This window comes from Lolium rigidum, chromosome 3 (assembly GCF_022539505.1).
Source record: "Lolium rigidum isolate FL_2022 chromosome 3, APGP_CSIRO_Lrig_0.1, whole genome shotgun sequence".
NCBI classification, from domain to species: Eukaryota; Viridiplantae; Streptophyta; class Magnoliopsida; order Poales; family Poaceae; genus Lolium; species Lolium rigidum.
The window spans coordinates 315933224-315953001 of record NC_061510.1 but is presented as its reverse complement, the minus strand read 5'-3'; the positions used below and the strand labels follow the sequence as shown (position 1 = coordinate 315953001).

The window sequence follows — 19778 nt, the reverse complement described above, 5'->3', positions numbered from 1 at the left end:
CGACCGCCCCGGGTCTCCCGGCGCGGAGGAGGGAACCCCAGCTCTGCATCTTGGTCGCCGCCTCGCTGGGATCAGCACTCAGCAGCCATTGACGAACAGTCGAACATGAGGTTTCTCTCGTTTGTTTCAGCAACGAAGGGGTATGTTCGTGTGGAAAAGAAATAACAATACAACATACTATACACTACACGAACGCACGGATCCACAAACGTCGGCTTCTTCTCTATCGTTCCAACTTCCAATCGATCACAAAAAATTCCCCTCGCGTTCTAACCTAGCGCCCTCTCTTGAAGTCCCGACCAGCAACGCCACCGATGGACTCGGATGAGGAGCCCGATTGGATTGCACTTGCGCAGGAAATGGAAGATGAGGAGGAGGCGGCGACAACGGCGGCTGCTGCGGCGGCTGCTGCTTCGACCAAACGCAGGCGGACGGACCAGCCGCACAAGGTTATGCCTGTGATTTCCCTTCTCCAATCTTTGTGTCATGATTTCTCTATACAGTTACTACAGACTACAGTACCAATAATAATTATAGAACTCAATTTTGCAATCAAATTTCATACTGTAGGACATTCAACCAGCTGCATTTAATCTAGATGATGTTATTTCCGATCCGGGTATCCGAAAACAGATTGATGAGTATGCTACCCGGCAATTAGAGATGAAATGAGAAGAGCATATTTGTTGAAAGGTCCATGCCGTTTGATTGGTCATAATTTTCCACGCTCAAAATTTGGTAAAGATTGGCGGTCATTTCAAGAAGCTTGGTATAAACAATATGATTGGTTAGAGTATAGTGTTGAAAAACAAGCTGCATATTGTTTGTACTGTTTTCTTTTCAAGCCTCCAAACATTAGTGGGAAATTTGGGTATGATGCATTCACGAAGAAGGGGTTTAAAAATTGGAAGAAAGGGCCAGAGTACTTCAAGGTTCATGTAGGTAAACAAAACAGCGCTCACAATAATGCTAGAAGGCATTGTGAAGATTTCAGAAATCAAAAGCAAAGTGTGTCATATGCAATCACTTGTCATGATGAGAAATCACATCTGGAATATGAAGAACGCTTGAGGGCTGTTGTAGGCATTGCAAGATTTCTTGTTTCACAGGGGCTAGCATTTCGTGGGCATGGCGAGTCCGACACTTCCTTGAATAAGGGTAATTTCCTTGAGATGGTGGACTGGTTTGCCGAAAGATTCAAGGATGTAGCCAATGTGATGAATGATAATGCTCCTGGCAATCATAAATTGACTTCTCCTAAAATTCAGAAACAAATAGTACAAGCATGTGCCGAAGAGACTATGCAAGTCATCATGAATGAGCTTGGGAGTGGTAATTTCGCTCTACTTGTTGATGAGTCTCGTGATGCATCGGTTAAAGAGCAAATGGGCGTGATTGTGAGGTTAGTTATTTGGCATTGCTTCTTTTGTAAATTTACTTACTCTCCTTCATATGATTATTATAATTTTGTATATTGTTGGTTGTAGATTTGTGAACCAAAAAGGGGAGGTGTTGGAAAGGTTGCTTGGTGTTGAGCATGTTGTTGATACTAAATCCGCCTCTTTGAAAAGATCTTTGGATGCAATGTTTGATAAACATAATTTATCCATGTCTAGATTGAGAGGACAAGGATATGATGGTGCCTCAAATATGCGTGGTGAACTAAATGGGCTGAAAAAATTGGTGTTAGATGTGAACCCTCATGCTTTTTATGTGCATTGTTTTGCCCACCAACTTCAATTGGTGGTTGTTGCTGTTGTCAAAGGAGTTCTAGCAGTTGGTGATTTCTTTGGGCATACAAATAAGATTGTTACTATAGTTAGTGTTTATTTCACTACAAATATTTATTTGGGCCTCAAATATTTATTATTCCATTACACAATTCTAATTCTATATAATCTTGTTTGTAGGCGGGTGCCTCTTGTAGGAGGAAACATGACTTGTTGCAAAAGCATCATGACAAATTGGTAGCACAGCTTGAGAATGGGGATATTGTGTCAGGAAGTGGTCAACATCAAGAGACAAGCTTAGCAAGACCGGGTGATACACGATGGGGATCACATCATAGAACTCTAATCCGTTTACATCAAATGTGGGATTCTGTGGTTGAAGTGAACGGAGGTATTGTTGAGGATGGGACAGATACAGATGATAGAGGCATGGCTTCAGGTTATCTCATAAACATGGAAACCTTTGAATTTGTTATTATCTTGCATTTGATGCTTCGAGTACTTGGTTTAACCAATGATTTGGCACAAGCACTGCAACAAAAAGATCAAAACATAGTTAGCGCCATGAATATGATTATCTCAGTAAAAAATCTATTGCAGAAATTGAGAGATGATGGGTGGGAGCCTCTCTTGTTGGCTGCTACTAACTTTTGCATGGAAAGAAATATTTTGGTGCCAAGTATGGATGATAATATTTATGCTAGAGGATACCCAAGGAGCTCACGCAAAATGGTCACCAACTTGCATCATTACAAGGTACAAATATTCAATGAGGTGATTGACAGAAACATAGTTGAGATGAATCATCGATTTAGTGAAACTTCCACACGTTTGTTGAAGTGCATTTCATGCCTAGATCCTAGGGATTCATTTGGAAACTTTGATCATGAGAAGCTACTTGAGCTTGCAAATATTTACTCTGTTGATTTCTCTTCACAAGATTGCTATCTTTTGATTGATCAACTCAATATATATGTTGATGTGATGAGAAGAGGCCAAAATTTCTTGGCTTGTGGTAGTCTCAGTGGTCTTGCTCTCGAGTTGGTTAAAACTGGACAACGTTTGGTATTTCCATTGGTTTATCACCTCATTAGGCTTGCATTGATATTACCGGTGGCGACAACATCAGTTGAGAGGGTTTTCTCAGCCATGAATATTATAAAGACGGATCTTCGAAATAAGATAAGTGATGATTGGCTCAATGATCTGATGATATGCTTTGTTGAACGAGAGATATTTGCAAAGATACCCGACAAGCAGATTATGTTACGTTTTCACGCCTTGAAGAACCGCCGGGGCCATTTACCACGAAAATTTCATGCTGATGCTACTACTACAACTTAGTGGTATAATGCAATCTTATCAACTACTTTTACAATTTTGCTAAGATTTTCACTAATATTTTTCTTTATTCACATATTGTAGGTCTCGTTTCAACTTTACGCTTTACCCCCTTCGAGAATATTATTATGGACTTATGGTTGACAAGGGCATCTCATGGGGCTGAAATCCATGTTACAAGGTTTTAAGTGTATTTTGTGTCTTTTCATGTTATTCTGGTATTTTTATTTCATTGATCATGACAGTTGAATTACGTTTACAATGTAACCCTATGAATTTTATCTAGTAAATTTGCGTTTTCGTGTCAAATTTCCCCCCCTAAATTGTTCGCCCCGGCAAACCAAAATTCCTGGGTCCTCCACTGACCCTAGGTGGTGCGGCCAACATGTAGGCTGCCCCCTCCCTCTCCTCCTCATTATATAGGTGGAACACCCAAGGGTTTGCTCAAAGATCTAAATAAGACCCCAATTCAAAAACTGCCATATGGACGAAACCTAGAGGGACAGGGACTCTCCCTTTCCCCCTTTGCTTGGCCGGCCAAGGAGGTGGAGTCCACCATGGACTCCACCGTCCCACTTGGTTGGCTGGTGATACGCCTCCAACGTATCTATAATTTCTTATGTTCCATGCTTGTTTTATGACAATACCTACATGTTTTGTTCACACTTTATGATGATTTTATGCGTTTTCCGGAACTAACCTATTAACGAGATGCCGAAGTGCCAGTTCCTGTTTTCTGTTGTTTTTGGTTCCAGAAATCCTAGTAAGGAAATATTCTCGGAATTGGACAAAATCAAGGCCCACGATCTTATAATTCCACGAAGCTTCCAGAACACCGAAGAGGGACCAGAGGGGAGGCCCAGGGCCACCACACACGGTGGCGGCGCGGCCAAGAGGGGGGCCGCGCCCCCCTGTTGTGTGGAGCGTCCAGACCCCCTCCGACTCTGACTCTTCGCCTATTTAATCCGTCCGGACCTAAAACTTCGAGACGGAGAAGCCACGATACGAGAAAAGTTCCAGAGCCGCCGCCATCGCGAAGCCAAGATTCGGGGGACAGAAGTCTCTGTTCCGGCACGCCGCCGGGACGGGGAATTGCCCCCGGAAGGCATCTCCATCGACACCACCGCCATCTTCATCAACGCTGCTGTCTCCTATGATGAGGAGGGAGTAGTTCTCCCCCGAGGCTGAGGGCTTTACCGGTAGCTATGTGGTTAATCTCTCTCCCATGTACTTCAATACAATGATCTCATGAGCTGCCTTACATGATTGAGATCCATATGATGAGCTTTGTAATCTAGATGTCATTATGCTATTCAAGTGGATTTTACTTATGTGATCTCCGGAGACTCCTTGTCCCACGTGTGTAAAGGTTACGGTGTGTGCACTTGTGTGGGTCTCTTAGGCTATATTTCACGGAATACTTATTCACTGAGTTATGATTTGAGTTGGATGTCTCTATGAAATTGTGGTGTGTTAGTACCTCCTATGAATGCTCACAGTGACAGCGTGGGATGTTTATTAGTACTTGGGAATACATCTTTAAGGTTTGCCTACATGATGAATTAGTGTTTGTTATTTTGCCAAAGAGTAATTCAGAATCGCATAGTGAAATGCTTATTTATATTCCTTTATGATTGCAATGTTGAGAGTGTCCACTAGTAAAAGTATGATCCCTAGGCCTTGTTTCTAAGCATTGAATCTCCGTTTATTTACTGTTATGTTGCATGTTTACTCGCTGCCATATTTTATTCAGATTGCTATTACCACTCATATACATCCATACTACTTGTATTTCACTATCTCTTTGCCGAACTAGTGCACCTATACATCTGACAAGTGTATTAGGTGTGTTGGGGACACAAGAGACTTCTTGTATCGTAATTGCAGGGTTGCTTGAGAGGGATATCTTTGTCCTCTACCTCCCCGAGTTCGATAAACCTTGGGTGATTCACTTAAGGGAAACTTCGTCGCTGTTCTACAAACCTCTGCTCTTGGAGGCCCAACACCGTCTACAGGAATAGAAGCGTGCGTAGACATCAAGCTATTTTCCGGGGCCGTTGCCGGGAGGTAAGGTAAAAGGTATTCACATCCTCCGACTACTAAGCTATTTCCTAGCACTGTTGCCGGTGTGTGAGTGCTCGAAGCTATTTCCTTTAGATCCTGCAATTGCATCTTTTTGTTTCTTGTTAAACACTAGTAAGGCATAATGGAACAACTGTGAGCTTTCTAAACTATTTCCTGAGTTAAGACATGGATTGTTTGATGCGAAAATTAAAAAACCTATGGAACCTTATTTGCATGCTAGTAGTAATATTAGTATGAACGCTTTGAACACCATTGTTGATAATGATATAGAAAGTTCTAAGCTTGGGGAAGCTGGTTTTGATGAGCATGATATTTTTAGTCCCCCAAGCATGGATGAGAAAATTTACTTTGATGATACTTTTCCTCCTATTTATGATGATTATAATGATAGTGGTCTTCTGGTGCCGCCTACTATGGAGGATAAACTTAATTATGATTACAATATGCCTCCTATATTTGATGATAGCTACTTTGTTGAATTTGCTCCCACTACAATTAATAAGAATGACTATGCTTATGTTGGGAGTAGTAATAATTTTATGCATGAGACTCATGATAAGAATGTTTCATTTGATAGTTATATTGTTGAGTTTGTTCATGATGCTACTGAAAATCATTATGAGAGAGGAAAATATGGTTGTAGAAGTTTTCATGTTACTAAAACACCTCTCTATATGCTGAAAATCTTTAAGTGCGCTTGTCTAGTTTTCCTATGCTTGTTGCATTATGCCTACATGACTTGTTTATCTACAAGATTCCTTTTCATAGGAAGTGGGTTAGGCTTAAATTTGTTTCATACTTGCTTTTGATGCTCTCTTTTGCTTCAACTCTTGTTTCTTGTGAGTGCATCATTAAAATTACTGAGCCCATCTTAATGGCTATAAAGAAAGAACTTCTTGGGAGATAACCCATGCTTTTATTTTGCTACTGTTTTGTTGTGTCTTGGAATTTGTTACTACTGTAGCAACCTCTTCTTATCTTTATTTTATTGCATTGTTGTGCCAAGTAAAGTCTTTGATAGTAAAGTCAATACTAGATTTGGATTACTGCGCAGAAACAGATTTCTTGCTGTCACGAATTTGAGTAGTATTCTCTGTAGGTAACTCATAAAAATCTACCAATTTACGTGAGTGATCCTCAGATATGTACGCAACTTTCATTCAATTTGAGCATTTTCATCTGAGCAAGTTAAGTGCCTCTGAAAAATTCGTCTTTACGGACTATTCTGTTTTGACAGATTCTGCCTTTTATTTCGCATTGCCTCTTTTGCTATGTTGAATGGATTTCTTTGTTCCATTAACTTTCAGTAGCTTTGTGCAATGTCCAGAAGTGTTAAGAATGATTATGTTACCTCTGAATATGTGAATTTTTGATTATGCACTAACCCTCTAATGAGTTTGTTTTGAGTTTGGTGTGGAGGAAGTTTTCAAGGATCAAGAGAGGAGGATGATACAATATGATCAAGAAGAGTGAAAGGTCTAAGCTTGGGGATGCCCCCGTGGTTCATACCTGCATATTTCAAGAAGACTCAAGCATCTAAGCTTGGGGATGCCCAAGGCATCCCCTTCTTCATCGACAACTTATCAGGTCACCTCTAGTGAAACTATATTTTTATTCCGTCACATCTTATGTGCTTTACTTGGAGCGTCTGTATGCTTTTATTTTTGTTTTTGTTATTTTCATTCTCTGAATAAATTCATGCTTGTGTGGGAGAGAGACACGCTCCGCTGTTTCATATGAACAATGGTTTTCTTAGCTATACTTTTAATGTTCATGGTGAAGGTTGAAACTGCTTCGTTCATTGTTATATGGTTGGAAACAGAAAATGCTTCATGTGGTAATTGGTATAATGTCTTGAATAATTTGATACTTGGCAATTTTTGTGCTCATATAGATCAAGTTTAAGCTCTTGCATCATGTACTTTGCACCTATTAATGAAGAACTACATAGAGCTTGTTAAAATTTGGTTTGCATGATTGGTCTCTAGAGTCTAGATATTTTCTGGTTAAGGTGTTTGAACAACAAGGAAGACGATGTAAAGTCTTATAATGTTTGCAATATGTTCTTATGTAAGCTTTGCTGTACCGTTTTATACTTGAGTTTGCTTCAAACAACCTTGCTAGCCTAGCCTTGTATTGAGAGGAATTCTTCTCGTGCATCCAAATCCTTGAGCCAAAAACTATGCCATTTGTGTCCACCATACCTACCTACTACATGGTATTTCTCTGCCATTCCAAAGTAAATTACTTGAGTGCTACCTTTAAAATTCTATTCTTTGTCTTTACAATATATAGCTCATGGGAAAATAGCCTTAAAAACTATTGTGGTGAAGAATATGTAGCTATGTATCTTATTTCTTATAAGTTGCTTGTTGAGCGGTAACCATGCTTTTGGGGACGCCACCAACTATTACACCTTTGTTGAATATCATGTGAGTTGCTATGCATGTTCATCTTGTCTGAAGTAAGGGTGATTTTCATGATCAAATGGTTTGAGTATGCATATTGTTAGAGAAGAACATTGGGCCTCTAACTAAAGCCATGATTCATGGTGGAAGTTTCAGTTTGGACAATTAATCCTCAATCTCTTATGAGAATATTATCTATTGTTGAATGCTTATGCATTAAAGGAGGAGTCGATTATCTATTGTCTATGTTCTCCCGGTATGGATGTCTAAGTTGAGAATAATCAAAAGCGAGAAATCAAATGCGATCTTTCTCCTTAGACCTTTGTACAGGCGGCATAGAGGTACCCCTTTGTGACACTTGGTTGAAACATATGTTATGCAATGATAATCCATGTTAATCCAAGCTAATTAGGACAAGGTGTGAGCACTATTGGTATACTATGCATGAGGCTTGCAACTTATAGGATGTCTTATACATAACACATATGCTTTATTACTACCGTTGACAAAATTGTTTCTATGTTTTCAAAATAAAAAGCTCTAGCACAAAAATAGTAATCCATACTTCCCTCTGCGAAGGGCCATTCTTTTACTTTATTGTTGAGTCAGTTTACCTATTCCTTCTATCTTAGAAGCAAACACTTGTATCAACTGTGTGCATTGATTCTTACATGTTTACCTATTGCACTTGTTATATTACTTTGTGTTGACAATTATCCATGAGATATATATGTTGAAGTTGAAAGCAACCGCTGAAACTTATATCTTCCTTTGTGTTGCTTCAATGCCTTTACTTTGAATTTATTGCTTTATGAGTTAACTCTTATGCAAGACTTATTGATGCTTGTCTTGAAAGTACTATTCATGAAAAGTCTTTGTTATATGGTTCAGTTGTTTACTCATTGTCTTTACCATTGCTTTGAATCACTTCATTCATATCATATGCTTTACATAGTATGATCAAGATTATGTAAGTAGCATGTCACTTCAGAAATTATTCTTGTTATCGTTTACCTACTCGAGGGCGAGTAGGAACTAAGCTTGGGGATGTTGATACGTCTCCAACGTATCTATAATTTCTTATGTTCCATGCTTGTTTTATGACAATACCTACATGTTTTGTTCACACTTTATGATGATTTTATGCGTTTTCCGGAACTAACCAATTGACGAGATGCCGAAGTGCCAGTTCCTGTTTTCTGCTGTGTTTGGTTCCAGAAATCCTAGTAAGGAAATATTCTTGGAATTGGACGAAATCAAGGCCCACGATCTTATAATTCCACGAAGCTTCTAGAACACCGAAGAGGGACCAGAGGGGAGGCCCAGGGCCACCACACACGGTGGCGGCGCGGCCAAGAGGGGGGCCGCGCCCCCCTGTTGTGTGGAGCCTCCAGACCCCCTCCGACTCCGACTCTTCGCCTATTTAAGCCATCCTGACCCAAAACTTCGAGACGGAGAAGCCACGATACAAGAAAAGTTCCAGAGCCGCCGCCATCGCGAAGCCAAGATTCGGGGGACAGAAGTCTCTATTCCGGCACGCCGCCGGGACAGGGAATTGCCCCCGGAAGGCATCTCCATCGACACCACCGCCATCTTCATCAACGCTGCTGTCTCCTATGATGAGGAGGGAGTAGTTCTCCCCCGAGGCTGAGGGCTTTACCGGTAGCTATGTGGTTAATCTCTCTCCCATGTACTTCAATACAATGATCTCATGAGCTGCCTTACATGATTGAGATCCATATGATGAGCTTTGTAATCTAGATGTCATTATGCTATTCAAGTGGATTTTACTTATGTGATCTCCGGAGACTCCTTGTCCCACGTGTGTAAAGGTGATAGTGTGTGCACCGTGTGGGTCTCTTAGGCTATATTTCACAGAATACTTATTCACTGAGTTATGATTTGAGTTGTATGTCTCTATGAAATTGTGGTGTGTTAGTACCTCCTATGAATGCTCACAGTGACAGCGTGGGGGTGTTTATTAGTACTTGGGAATACATCTTTAAGGTTTGCCTACATGATGAATTAGTGTTCGTTATCTTGCCAAAGAGTAATTCAGAATCGCATAGTGAAGTGCTTATTTATATTCCTTTATGATTGCAATGTTGAGAATGTCCACTAGTGAAAGTATGATCCCTAGGCCTTGTTTCTAAGTATTGAATCTCCGTTTATTTACTGTTCTGTTGCATGTTTACTCGCTGCCATATTTTATTCAGATTGCTATTACCACTCATATACATCTATACTACTTGTATTTCACTATCTCTTCGCTGAACTAGTGCACCTATACATCTGACAAGTGTATTAGGTGTGTTGGGGACACAAGAGACTTCTTGTATCGTAATTGCAGGGTTGCTTGGGAGGGATATCTTTGTCCTCTACCTCCCTGAGTTCGATAAACCTTGGGTGATTCACTTAAGGGAAACTTGCTGCTGTTCTACAAACCTCTGCTCTTGGAGGCCCAACACTGTCTACAGGAATAGAAGCGTGCGTAGACATCAGCTGGTTAGGGTTGGTGGAGTCCAACCGGGACTCCACCTTCCATGGTGATTTCTTCCGGAAGGTTCTAGAACATTCTAGCGCCTTCCATAAATGCACTGGATCATTTCCAAACTTGGAAAGTGACTTCCTATATATGAATCTTATTCTCCGGACCATTTCGGACCTCCTCGTGATGTCCTGGATCCCATCTGAGACTCCGAACAAAATTCGAACTCCATTCCATATTCCATATCTACTTAAAACGACATCAAACCTTAAGTGTGTCACCCTACGGTTAGCGAACTATGCAGACATGGTTGATACTCCTCTCCGACCAATAACCAATAGCGGGATCTGGAGATCCATAATGGCTCCCACACATTCAACGATAACTTAGTGATCGATTGAACCATTTACATACGATACCGATTCCCTTTGTCACGCGATATTTTACTTGTCCGAGGTTCGATCATCGGTATCTCCATACCTTGTTCAACCTCGTCACCGACAAGTACTCTTTACTCGTACTGTGGCATATCATCTCTTGTGAACTACACATGCTTGCAAGCTAATCAGACGACATTCCATCAAGAGGGCCAAGAGTATATCTATCTGTCATCGGGATGGACAAATCCCACTCTTGATCCATATTCCTCAACTCATACTTTCCGAATACTTAATCCCATCTTTATAACCACTCATTTACGCAGTGGCGTTTGATGTAATCAAAGTACCCTTCCGGTATAAGTGATTTACATGATCTCATGGTCGAAGGACTAGGCAACTATGTATCGGAAGCTAATAGCAAATTGAACTTAATGACTTGATCTTATGGTACGCTTACTATGGGTGTGTCCATCACATCATTCACCTATTGATATGATCTTGTTATTAATAACATCCTATGTTCATGATCAGGAAACCATGATCATCTATTAATCAACAAGCTAGTTAAATGAGAGGCTTACTAGGGACTCTGGTTGTTCACACAACACACATGTATTAATGTTTACGGTCAATATAATTATAGCATGGAGTGTAAAAATATATTATGAAAACTAAGATATAACAATAACTAATTTATTATTGCCTCTCGGGCATATCTCCAACAGTCTCCCACTTGCACTAGAGTCAATAATCTAGTTTACATTTGTAAAGATATAACACCTTGGCCTTTTGGTGCTTATCATGTTTTGCTCACGGGAGATATTTCAGTCAACGAATCTGACACGCTCAGAGACGTATGTATTTTGCAATTCATTTGCGTCTTCACGCATCACTCATTTTCCAAATGAGTCGGCATTAATCGTATATGTTCGGTCTTCTGGTGGAACCTTAATTCCGCGGTCTGAAATATGTCACTAATATTGTCACACACAATATAGCTTCAAAGTTCTGACACTATCGGAACTACACCAAGTTCTCAAAGAACTTCTCGACTTAACATCCTCAATCATTATCAAAACAATGACATACTCTGCCTTCTTTTGTAGAATCCGTCACAATATTTAGAACTCATCTAAATCTAGCATAGACATCTTCTAGCTTATTGTGCTACCTTTTAAACAACACTTAGCCTAATTGAGATTGAAATTTTATTTTTATATGTGACCAAACTAATATCGGTGTAACACCTTACAGCGATTTGTTTATCATTACCCCATATAAAACTACATATATCCTTGGTTCTTCTAATGCACTCGGGGATATTCTTACTGTCGTCCAATGATCATCACATGAATCATTCTGGTATATGCTCATAACACTTTAGCACATGACATCTGATTTTGTACATATTATTCGTGATCTAAAATCACTCATGTGTTTTTACTCATCGAGTGTCAAATACACTCAAGTCTTGTTAAACCTTCACATGAAAAGAACACCTTCTTAATATTTTATATTGAACTACTTCAATATTCATTCTATGTACTTTAACTTAAACTTATTATGTGTTTCAATCTATCTTCATAGATCTTGACACTAAATATGTTCCAGTTCATATCCTTTCATTGAAGTTAATTCTCAATGAAACCTTTTGATCAAGTATATAATAACATCATTTATAACCAACTATATGTCATCTACATAAAGTATTATAAATATGTCTCAGCGCTCCCACTTAATTTCTTGCAAATGCAAGCATCTTCATCGTTTTTGATGAAATCAAAAACTCTTTGACTATTTCATCCGGTGAAGATTCCAACTCCGCGATACTCACTTCATCCAATTGAAGTTCGTATACCTATATAGTATTCCACGGACCAGCAAAACTCTTGGTTGTATCTTGTATACACCTTTAATACACACTTCTGTTAAGTAATGTATTTTGCCATCCTACTAGCATATCTCATAAAAGAAATATGTAGTGATTACTATAATAATCCACATAGACTATAAGCATCGCTACGGAAGATCTAATCTTATCGTAGTCAACTCTTTGAACTTTGTCGTAAACAACTTTTCGGCAAATCGAGCTTCTTCAAGGATATTCCTATCCCAGTCCATCAATTTTATAGATCTATTTACTTTCAAAAAGTATTCACCTATCTTGGATTCCATGGCGCTTAGCCATTTTAACGGAGTCAGGGCCCATCATAACTTCTTTGTGTGTAGTTGGTTTATCATTGTTCAAAATCAATCCTTTGTCCACAAATCATTTATTTTTGAATGTTTGGACTGCAATAATACTAAAAATATTCTCGGGGGTTGTTGGTTCCACCTCTAGTATTAACTAAAAACACAAACTACATAATTCATATCTTAGACCTCGTTGCATGTGGGAAACGCTCAAAGTTGGAATATGTATCGCATAACATATCCCTGAATAACTACCGCAATGACCTTCGACATGACACCTACTGATCCATCACAATTAAGGGATTACCCAGTTTATATCTGTTACGCATTGTGAGTCCCTTCTTATCCCCTTCTTCCGTACAATAGTGCACCGCACACAGGATGTCACTTCCCGCCGTATACACTACCAAACTTCCGATGGTAGTTCCCTCCTGCGACCCTTAGGAAAATATTACATGGTCGACATCATGCAACATCACAAGAGAAAACTAACATACAATCATAGTGCAAAGCTATAAATTATCTTAATTTATATAATAATAGTACTAGGGTTTCTCCATCTCCCCCAAGAACCGGGTGGACTACTCACACATGGAGACAATTTAGAACATCATCATAATCTTGCGAATGGAATGGGAATAATGGTGTGAATTCAAGTAGAAACCCACAATGGTAATGACGATTGCAATCTACTGAGATGGAGGGAATGGAGATGATGATTTCGTTGTGGATGATGATGAAGTTGATGATGCCTTGTCCTCCAATGATCCGGGTAGCAGCTTGGATGAGGCCCCTTCTTGATCTTCCTTCAGATCTCTGTTGGGACATTGTTCTGGTGTTTTTGGTCGCGTACGTGCTTGGATGTCAGATCCGTCTGCGGGAGGTCAAAGTATTTGACGAGGCGGTGCTTCTAGTGGGTGGTACGGGCGGACGGTACGGGCAGGCCTTGCCCATATAGATGCCCGTTAAACCTACTGGAAGTTATTAACTAATACATACAATCATGAACAAAAGTACTGAGTCATCTTTATTTCAAGACATATTATTTTCTAGGGTTTCCCCATAATCCACAAGAATAAAGGTAACTACTCACATATGAATGGAATCAACATCATATAAATAGTATGGATGAAGATTGGAGGTATGAATGAATACAAGTGAGAACAACAGCGAGAGAAAAACAGATGAGCCGAGCACTCTCCTCCCCTCCCCGCCGCCCAAACCTGTCCATGGAGTGCTACGTAGGCGACGACAACGCCACAAACGAATTGGGTGATGCGATGTGGATGAGGCGCGCCCTCTCTGGCAGGCGCAGTACCCTGTCCCGTCGGACATGCGCTATCTGTCTGGATGTGTCCTTAGCGTCGGTAGCCTGCCGGTGCGGCACATGCCTATTGGAGCGGTGCGGAGGGCGGCCATCTACGACTATTTATGGTCGGCCCTCATGCTAGAGGAGCGCAACAGCCCGCTCTAGGACCCCGACAACAACGTCGACGACGTTCTTTGCACAACATCGCGAGGACCGGATCACAGCCAACGAAGGGAACGGTCCCCCGCCGGAGAACAAAAACTCCGAGGGGTGACGGCGGTGTTGGAGCGCCCCCGGAAGGACCCTCGCCTGGGTCCTCGACCACATCGCCAACGAGAATAACCCCTCGCTGACGATGTCACCGCAGCAGCGCCCAGGGTCGCGCCGCCAGACAACAGGGAGGTGGGATGCACGCCGACAACAGGCGTCATCCATCTTGCGCTCCTCATCCTCGCGCTCCTCCTCCTCCTCCACCCACTACTCATCGTACTCGACGTCGTCAGCCCGCTACATCGCGCCGGTGAAGGACGAGCGCGAGGAGCACCCTCGCAGGCGTGCGGGTGGCGGCTTCGCCATCTGCGACCGCCGATCACCTTCTCCTCCCCCCGGGCGCCTCCAGCTCGTGAAAACGAAGCGTGATGTGAAGGAGTGGACGCCGTCGCCGGAGTACAAGTCGGCGGCCCTCCAACTGAAGGTGGAGGAGGACCCGGAAGAGTTTCCAGGCTAGCTGATCGTGGAGTGCGTCTCGTTCTAGAAGACAAACGATTTCTTCGAGGCGTGGTCCGCGACGGAGCACCACCGTGAGGAGGCTGAGCATGCAAGCCGCCTCAGCTTGTTCTCTGACCTGGGGGGACGACGACGCCGCCGGCCCGTGGAGCAGGCAGCGCAGACGAGGCGACGTCATCCAGGGCTTCAATAGAAGATACTACGTGCCGCCAAAGCAGGAGCGATGTACATGCGTTTAGCCCTTGGCCGTGGCTATTATTAGGTTTAGGTTTTTTTTCAAATTATCGTCGTATTTTGTATCCATAGGCCAAACTATCAGTAATAACGTTTTTTAATCAAATTTGAAGTTTAATTTTTTTTACGAGGGGCAAGGCTGAAAATCAACCGGCCCCATTTTCATTTTAGCGTGGGCGGCCCTCATGCTGACCAAAATACAACGGCGTTCAGACGAGCGTACGAGAGACACGAGTAGAGATCGATGCAGACCTATGCAAAACTTCTCCTTTCTCCATCTCTCACCTGTGCAAAGATGCTCCTTTCTCGATCCCACAACTATTCAAATATTCTCCCTTCTCCATCGATGCTTGTGGTCCACGGACCCGTACCTGATGACGAGTGGTGGAGTGCTCTTCTAGCATCAGGCTTATCTACACGATGTGGAAACGTGTCGAATGAGCGCAATAGACAAAATTACTTCAAATTTTAGGTTTAGCGTTGCGGGTGCCATTATTTACCTCAAATTTTGTGAAGATGAAGCTCCAAGGTATATTTGGTCTACTTCCTCGGATTCATAATTACTTCATAATCTAGATTTAGTCAAAGGCAAACTTTATAAACTTTGACTAAATATTTACGAAAAATATCAACATCTTTGATACAAAATCTATTGTATTAGAATTGTTATAACCTATACTTTCATATTATATGTTTTTGGTATGATGAATATTGATATTTTTAATTTTTTTATTATACCTTGTAAAGTATGACTTTGACTAAACACATAACGCCAACTACTTCACAAAGAATATGTTTGGTCAAATTTTGCAAAATGCGACTTTGAGTAAATAGCATTCTAATTTTAACAATAGCCCGGCATTACAGGTGAGCTGGTTTTTTCGATCCGACAAATGTCAAAGCATCTCCGAGAGATGATGTAGATGTAAAATAACTACAATTTATATCATATTGGAGCAAAAGAAAACTGCTCTGGCAGATGATGTAGAAGGAAAAGAACGGCACAATTTTTTTCACATCGCGTTGTATATTTTACATCACGTGATGCAAATATATATCATCTGGCATGTGGCACAGGAATTCGAGTAGTATGCCATCCTAGCCACGAATGAAACTTCGTTCACTGGCGCATCTACTTCGGCCGCTGCTTCCACTTTGGCTGCCCGCGCATCATTTTCGACCTCCGGCGCATCATTTTCAGCAGTTGCTGGCGACACTTCGAGCATGGAGATGGACACCAATTGGTGGGATGATCTCGTCCACGAGGTTAACGGGCGATCATCTGAAGAGGATGATGGTTTCTCGGGCTAATGTCGAGTATCGAGTTTCTAGCTTGTACTGTCGGAGTGTCGAGTGTCCAATTGTCATCGGTATCTAGTGTCAATGTCGAGTTATTAGTGTCAAATTATGTCTAGTATCGATCTATGGATGTATAAAGTATCTGTGTCGAGCTATGTATGTTTAATTAAGTTGTCAAGGTTTTAAATATACTAAAGTTTGAGTTTTTATTTGAAGTTTTGTAACAGAGGTGATGTATAATACATCATCTCCTAGAGCACTTTCAGGGGAGAGGTGATCTATTTTACATCTGACTTTTGAGAGCAAAAACAGGTGATAAAAGCACGAAAAAGAGAAAACAAATAGGTGAGGTGAGTACATTACATGTAATATATTTTACATCCTTTGTTGGACATGCTTCTGTGGACGAGCGTAGGCGCCTCAATGGGTGAAGGGAACTGTCACGGTCATCTCGTCTTACAGGCCACTGTTCATTGTTCTCGTTATTGATCTTCTAGGTGAATTATAGAATGGCCACTGGGTGGATCTCTCTCTCTCTTTTTTTTTTTATCTGAGGCTAGGCAAAAAGTAGCTGAGTCAATTTTGAAAATTTTGATCCTTTGGTGAAAGTTTTGCACGATGTAACCTTGTTTCTGTTTTTTTTCTTCAAAATCTAACTCTGTCACAAGGGTGCTACCTTCTACCGTGTAACGCCTTTGCAAGTGTCGCTACCCTCATGCCACCGTGACAGACATGGGCCCATAGATCGACACGGTAGCGCCCATGTCCTGGACGCTACCCTCTATATGATAGCATCCTTGACTGGCGCGCTACACTCTTCGCAGTCCGTGTACTTCCACAAATTGTGCGGTGTGGGCTTGCTAGCTGGCCTTTTGATTAGGAAGAGAAGGGAGAAATCTACTAGTACTTCGTATGTTATTGTAACACTCGCAGCAGCACACTGGTTGGTACTTGGTAATGTTGAACTCCAACATGTACGGAGTATATCCTAGGGTCAAAATCTGGCAGAGAGCTTTTATTTTTTGTTTGTCTAATGTCATAAATAAATAAATAAATAAAAATTGATTAGCTGTGACAGAGTTTGCCGTAGCTAAAAAAAAAAACAAGGATTCCGGATTCCGTGGTCTGGTGGCAAGTGGAGGACGCGGTACGTGACTGCAGGTTGCAGGATCGAACCCCCACGGACGCTGTCGTGCTTCACGGGCCTGCACGCCAAAGCCCGGCCCGTTGGCCAGGTTTGTATGGGGCTTCTGCCAATTTGCTAGTGGCCAGCTTGTAGCTGGATCTGATCCATTCCTTATCCATCAAATGGTCCATAAGTAGTCGATGCAGTAGTTGCATGTGCATAGGATACATTCTCCATTTGCCGGACTGGGATTTAGTGACTTGCCCATAAAAATGTCACGTGGTACCTTGCTCCCTCCCCTCCACCCTCCATTTCCCATCCAACGGTCCATGGCAACCTAACCATATATAACTGCTAATTAGCTATGCATGTACATGGTCGACCAGGTCTTTTAGAAAAGGGTCCTGTAGTATTTCCCGGAAACGGTCTCTTGCGCGATGGCGATTCTGAGGGCGACCTAGGGCTTGTCCGCCGCCGGCGTCTCGGCGGCCACTATCCCAGGTGCCGGTTGGGCACGCTGGTATCAGTCCCCGTAAGGGCTCGTTTGGCTGTTGGGCCCGAAATTCCCCGGGAAAAGATTCCCGGCCGGGAATAGACTGAAACAGGAGCAAAACACCGGGATTCTATTCCCGACCTCCGGACTAGGGGAAAAATCTCCCCGGGAAAAGGCCGGGAACCCGCCGGGATTCGAGTAACCAAACAAGCCCTAAGGGTTTCAGTCCTCCCCTGGATTCCATCCAGCGGCGAGTTTACATGGTTTCCGGCCCCTCCGATCTGGTTGAAGTTTTTTACGTGGCAGATAAGTTTTGGCTGATCGATCGATTAGCTGGTGCTGTTCTGATCTGCTCAAGTTCTTGTAGTTCTCAGGAGTGGTGTGGCCTGTCTTTCGTCTACTAAATTTTAAAAGACATGACTGGTTTGGTTTGTTTGGTTCAGTAAACCAATCTCGGGAATACGTGAGGCTAGCAGATTCAGTAAAACAACTAGCTCAGCAGGACTGCCCGCTGCGTTGGATTGCCCAACTACAATTCACGTTGAGTTGGAAGGAAGTTTAGCCTCAACTGAATCACGGGGACACGATGAAAGTTTTAGGATGGAATTCTCATGGGCTGAATAGCTCACGGGCAGTGCTTGCGCTGCAGGATATTCTGAGACAACATAAACCAGATATAGTCTTCCTGTCTGAGACTCACTTGAGTAGAGCGAAGGCAGAGAAAAGCTGATGGGGAAGATGGTTCCAATTCTTGTTAATTGATGAGAGCAATGGGAGGAGTGGAGGTCATCAAGAAGAGGTAAAGATTATAGAGAAAAGTGTTACTAATCAGCATACTGATGTTACTATAGACACTGGATCGGTCTGGCGTTTGACCGGAGTGTATGGTGAGCCGAACTGGAGCCATAAGGATTGTACTTGGACTGATCTAAGGAATATGTACGGAAGCAACAACTCGATGCCGTGGGTACTTTTGGGAGACTTCAATGGTATCTAAGGTGGTAATTCTCGACCTTTGAGGTTTATGCAAGATTTTAGAGATGCCCTAGAAGATTGCAAGTTGGAAGATATGCCATGTGTTGATCGTTTTACTTGGCGGAGAGGGAAGATTAGGGAGAGACTTGACCGCTCAATTTGTAATAGAGAGTAGAATGATATCTTTCCTTCTTCAGCTTCAGTCAATGCAGGAATGGCTAAATCTGATCATAGACCGGTGTTGGTCGATATGGGATACTATGATGGGGTATAAGCTCCAAGCATGTACTCTTGTAAAATATTTGAAGCCTGATGGTTGAGCGAGCCATCGGTACATAAAGTTGTCAAGGGGGCATGGGAGATAGCAAAAGAAACAAGTCGACATTTGATTGATACTTTGGCTCCAATGCACTCTGATTTACATGGGTGGGGTAGGAGAGTTCTCAAGGGGCAAAAAAAAAGAATAAACAAACTTAACACTGAGCTAGAGCAGCTTAGAAGAGGACCAATGAGCGGAGGCTCTTAGTCGACAACAAGAGATTTTGACTAAGCTTGAAAACCTTCTTGAACAAGAAGAGGTGACTTGGCTACAACGTGGACGTGCGAATTGTCTTCGACACGGAGACAAAAATAAAATACAAGTGTCTTCCATCACTTTGCTTCCGAGAGGATAATGTGGATATCATAGAAGGAAATATTGATCTAGCCACTTTCATTAGTGGCTATTTCGGTGATTTGTTTACCTCGGATACTAGAGATCCGGATCAAGGCTTGTTGAGCAAAGTAAAACATAAGGTGACACCAGTGATGAATGAAACACTTCTTGCACCGTTCTCGGCAGAGGAGGTGAAAAGAGCGTTATTTGGGATTGGAGACATGAAGGCACCAGGGCCGGATGGCTTACATGCTATTTTTTATAAACGTTTTTGGCCAATGGTAGAGGAAGATTTAATTGCTGAAGTCTTGCAGGCCCTTAATTCCGCGAAGATAC

General features: G+C 42.0%; 1 protein-coding gene across 1 annotated transcript; it reads left to right on the top strand.

Annotated features, from left to right (window-relative positions):
- Nucleotides 1–384: 384 nt before the first annotated feature.
- Nucleotides 385–3369, top strand: LOC124699906 (zinc finger MYM-type protein 1-like). The gene is made up of 4 exons (XM_047232134.1): nucleotides 385–449; nucleotides 571–1402; nucleotides 1488–1713; nucleotides 3260–3369. Exons 2-4 carry the CDS (start codon nucleotides 669–671, stop codon nucleotides 3305–3307), a joined length of 1008 nt encoding a protein of 335 aa, XP_047088090.1. The 5' UTR covers nucleotides 385–449; nucleotides 571–668; the 3' UTR covers nucleotides 3308–3369.
- The last annotated feature ends 16409 nt before the right edge of the window (nucleotides 3370–19778 follow it).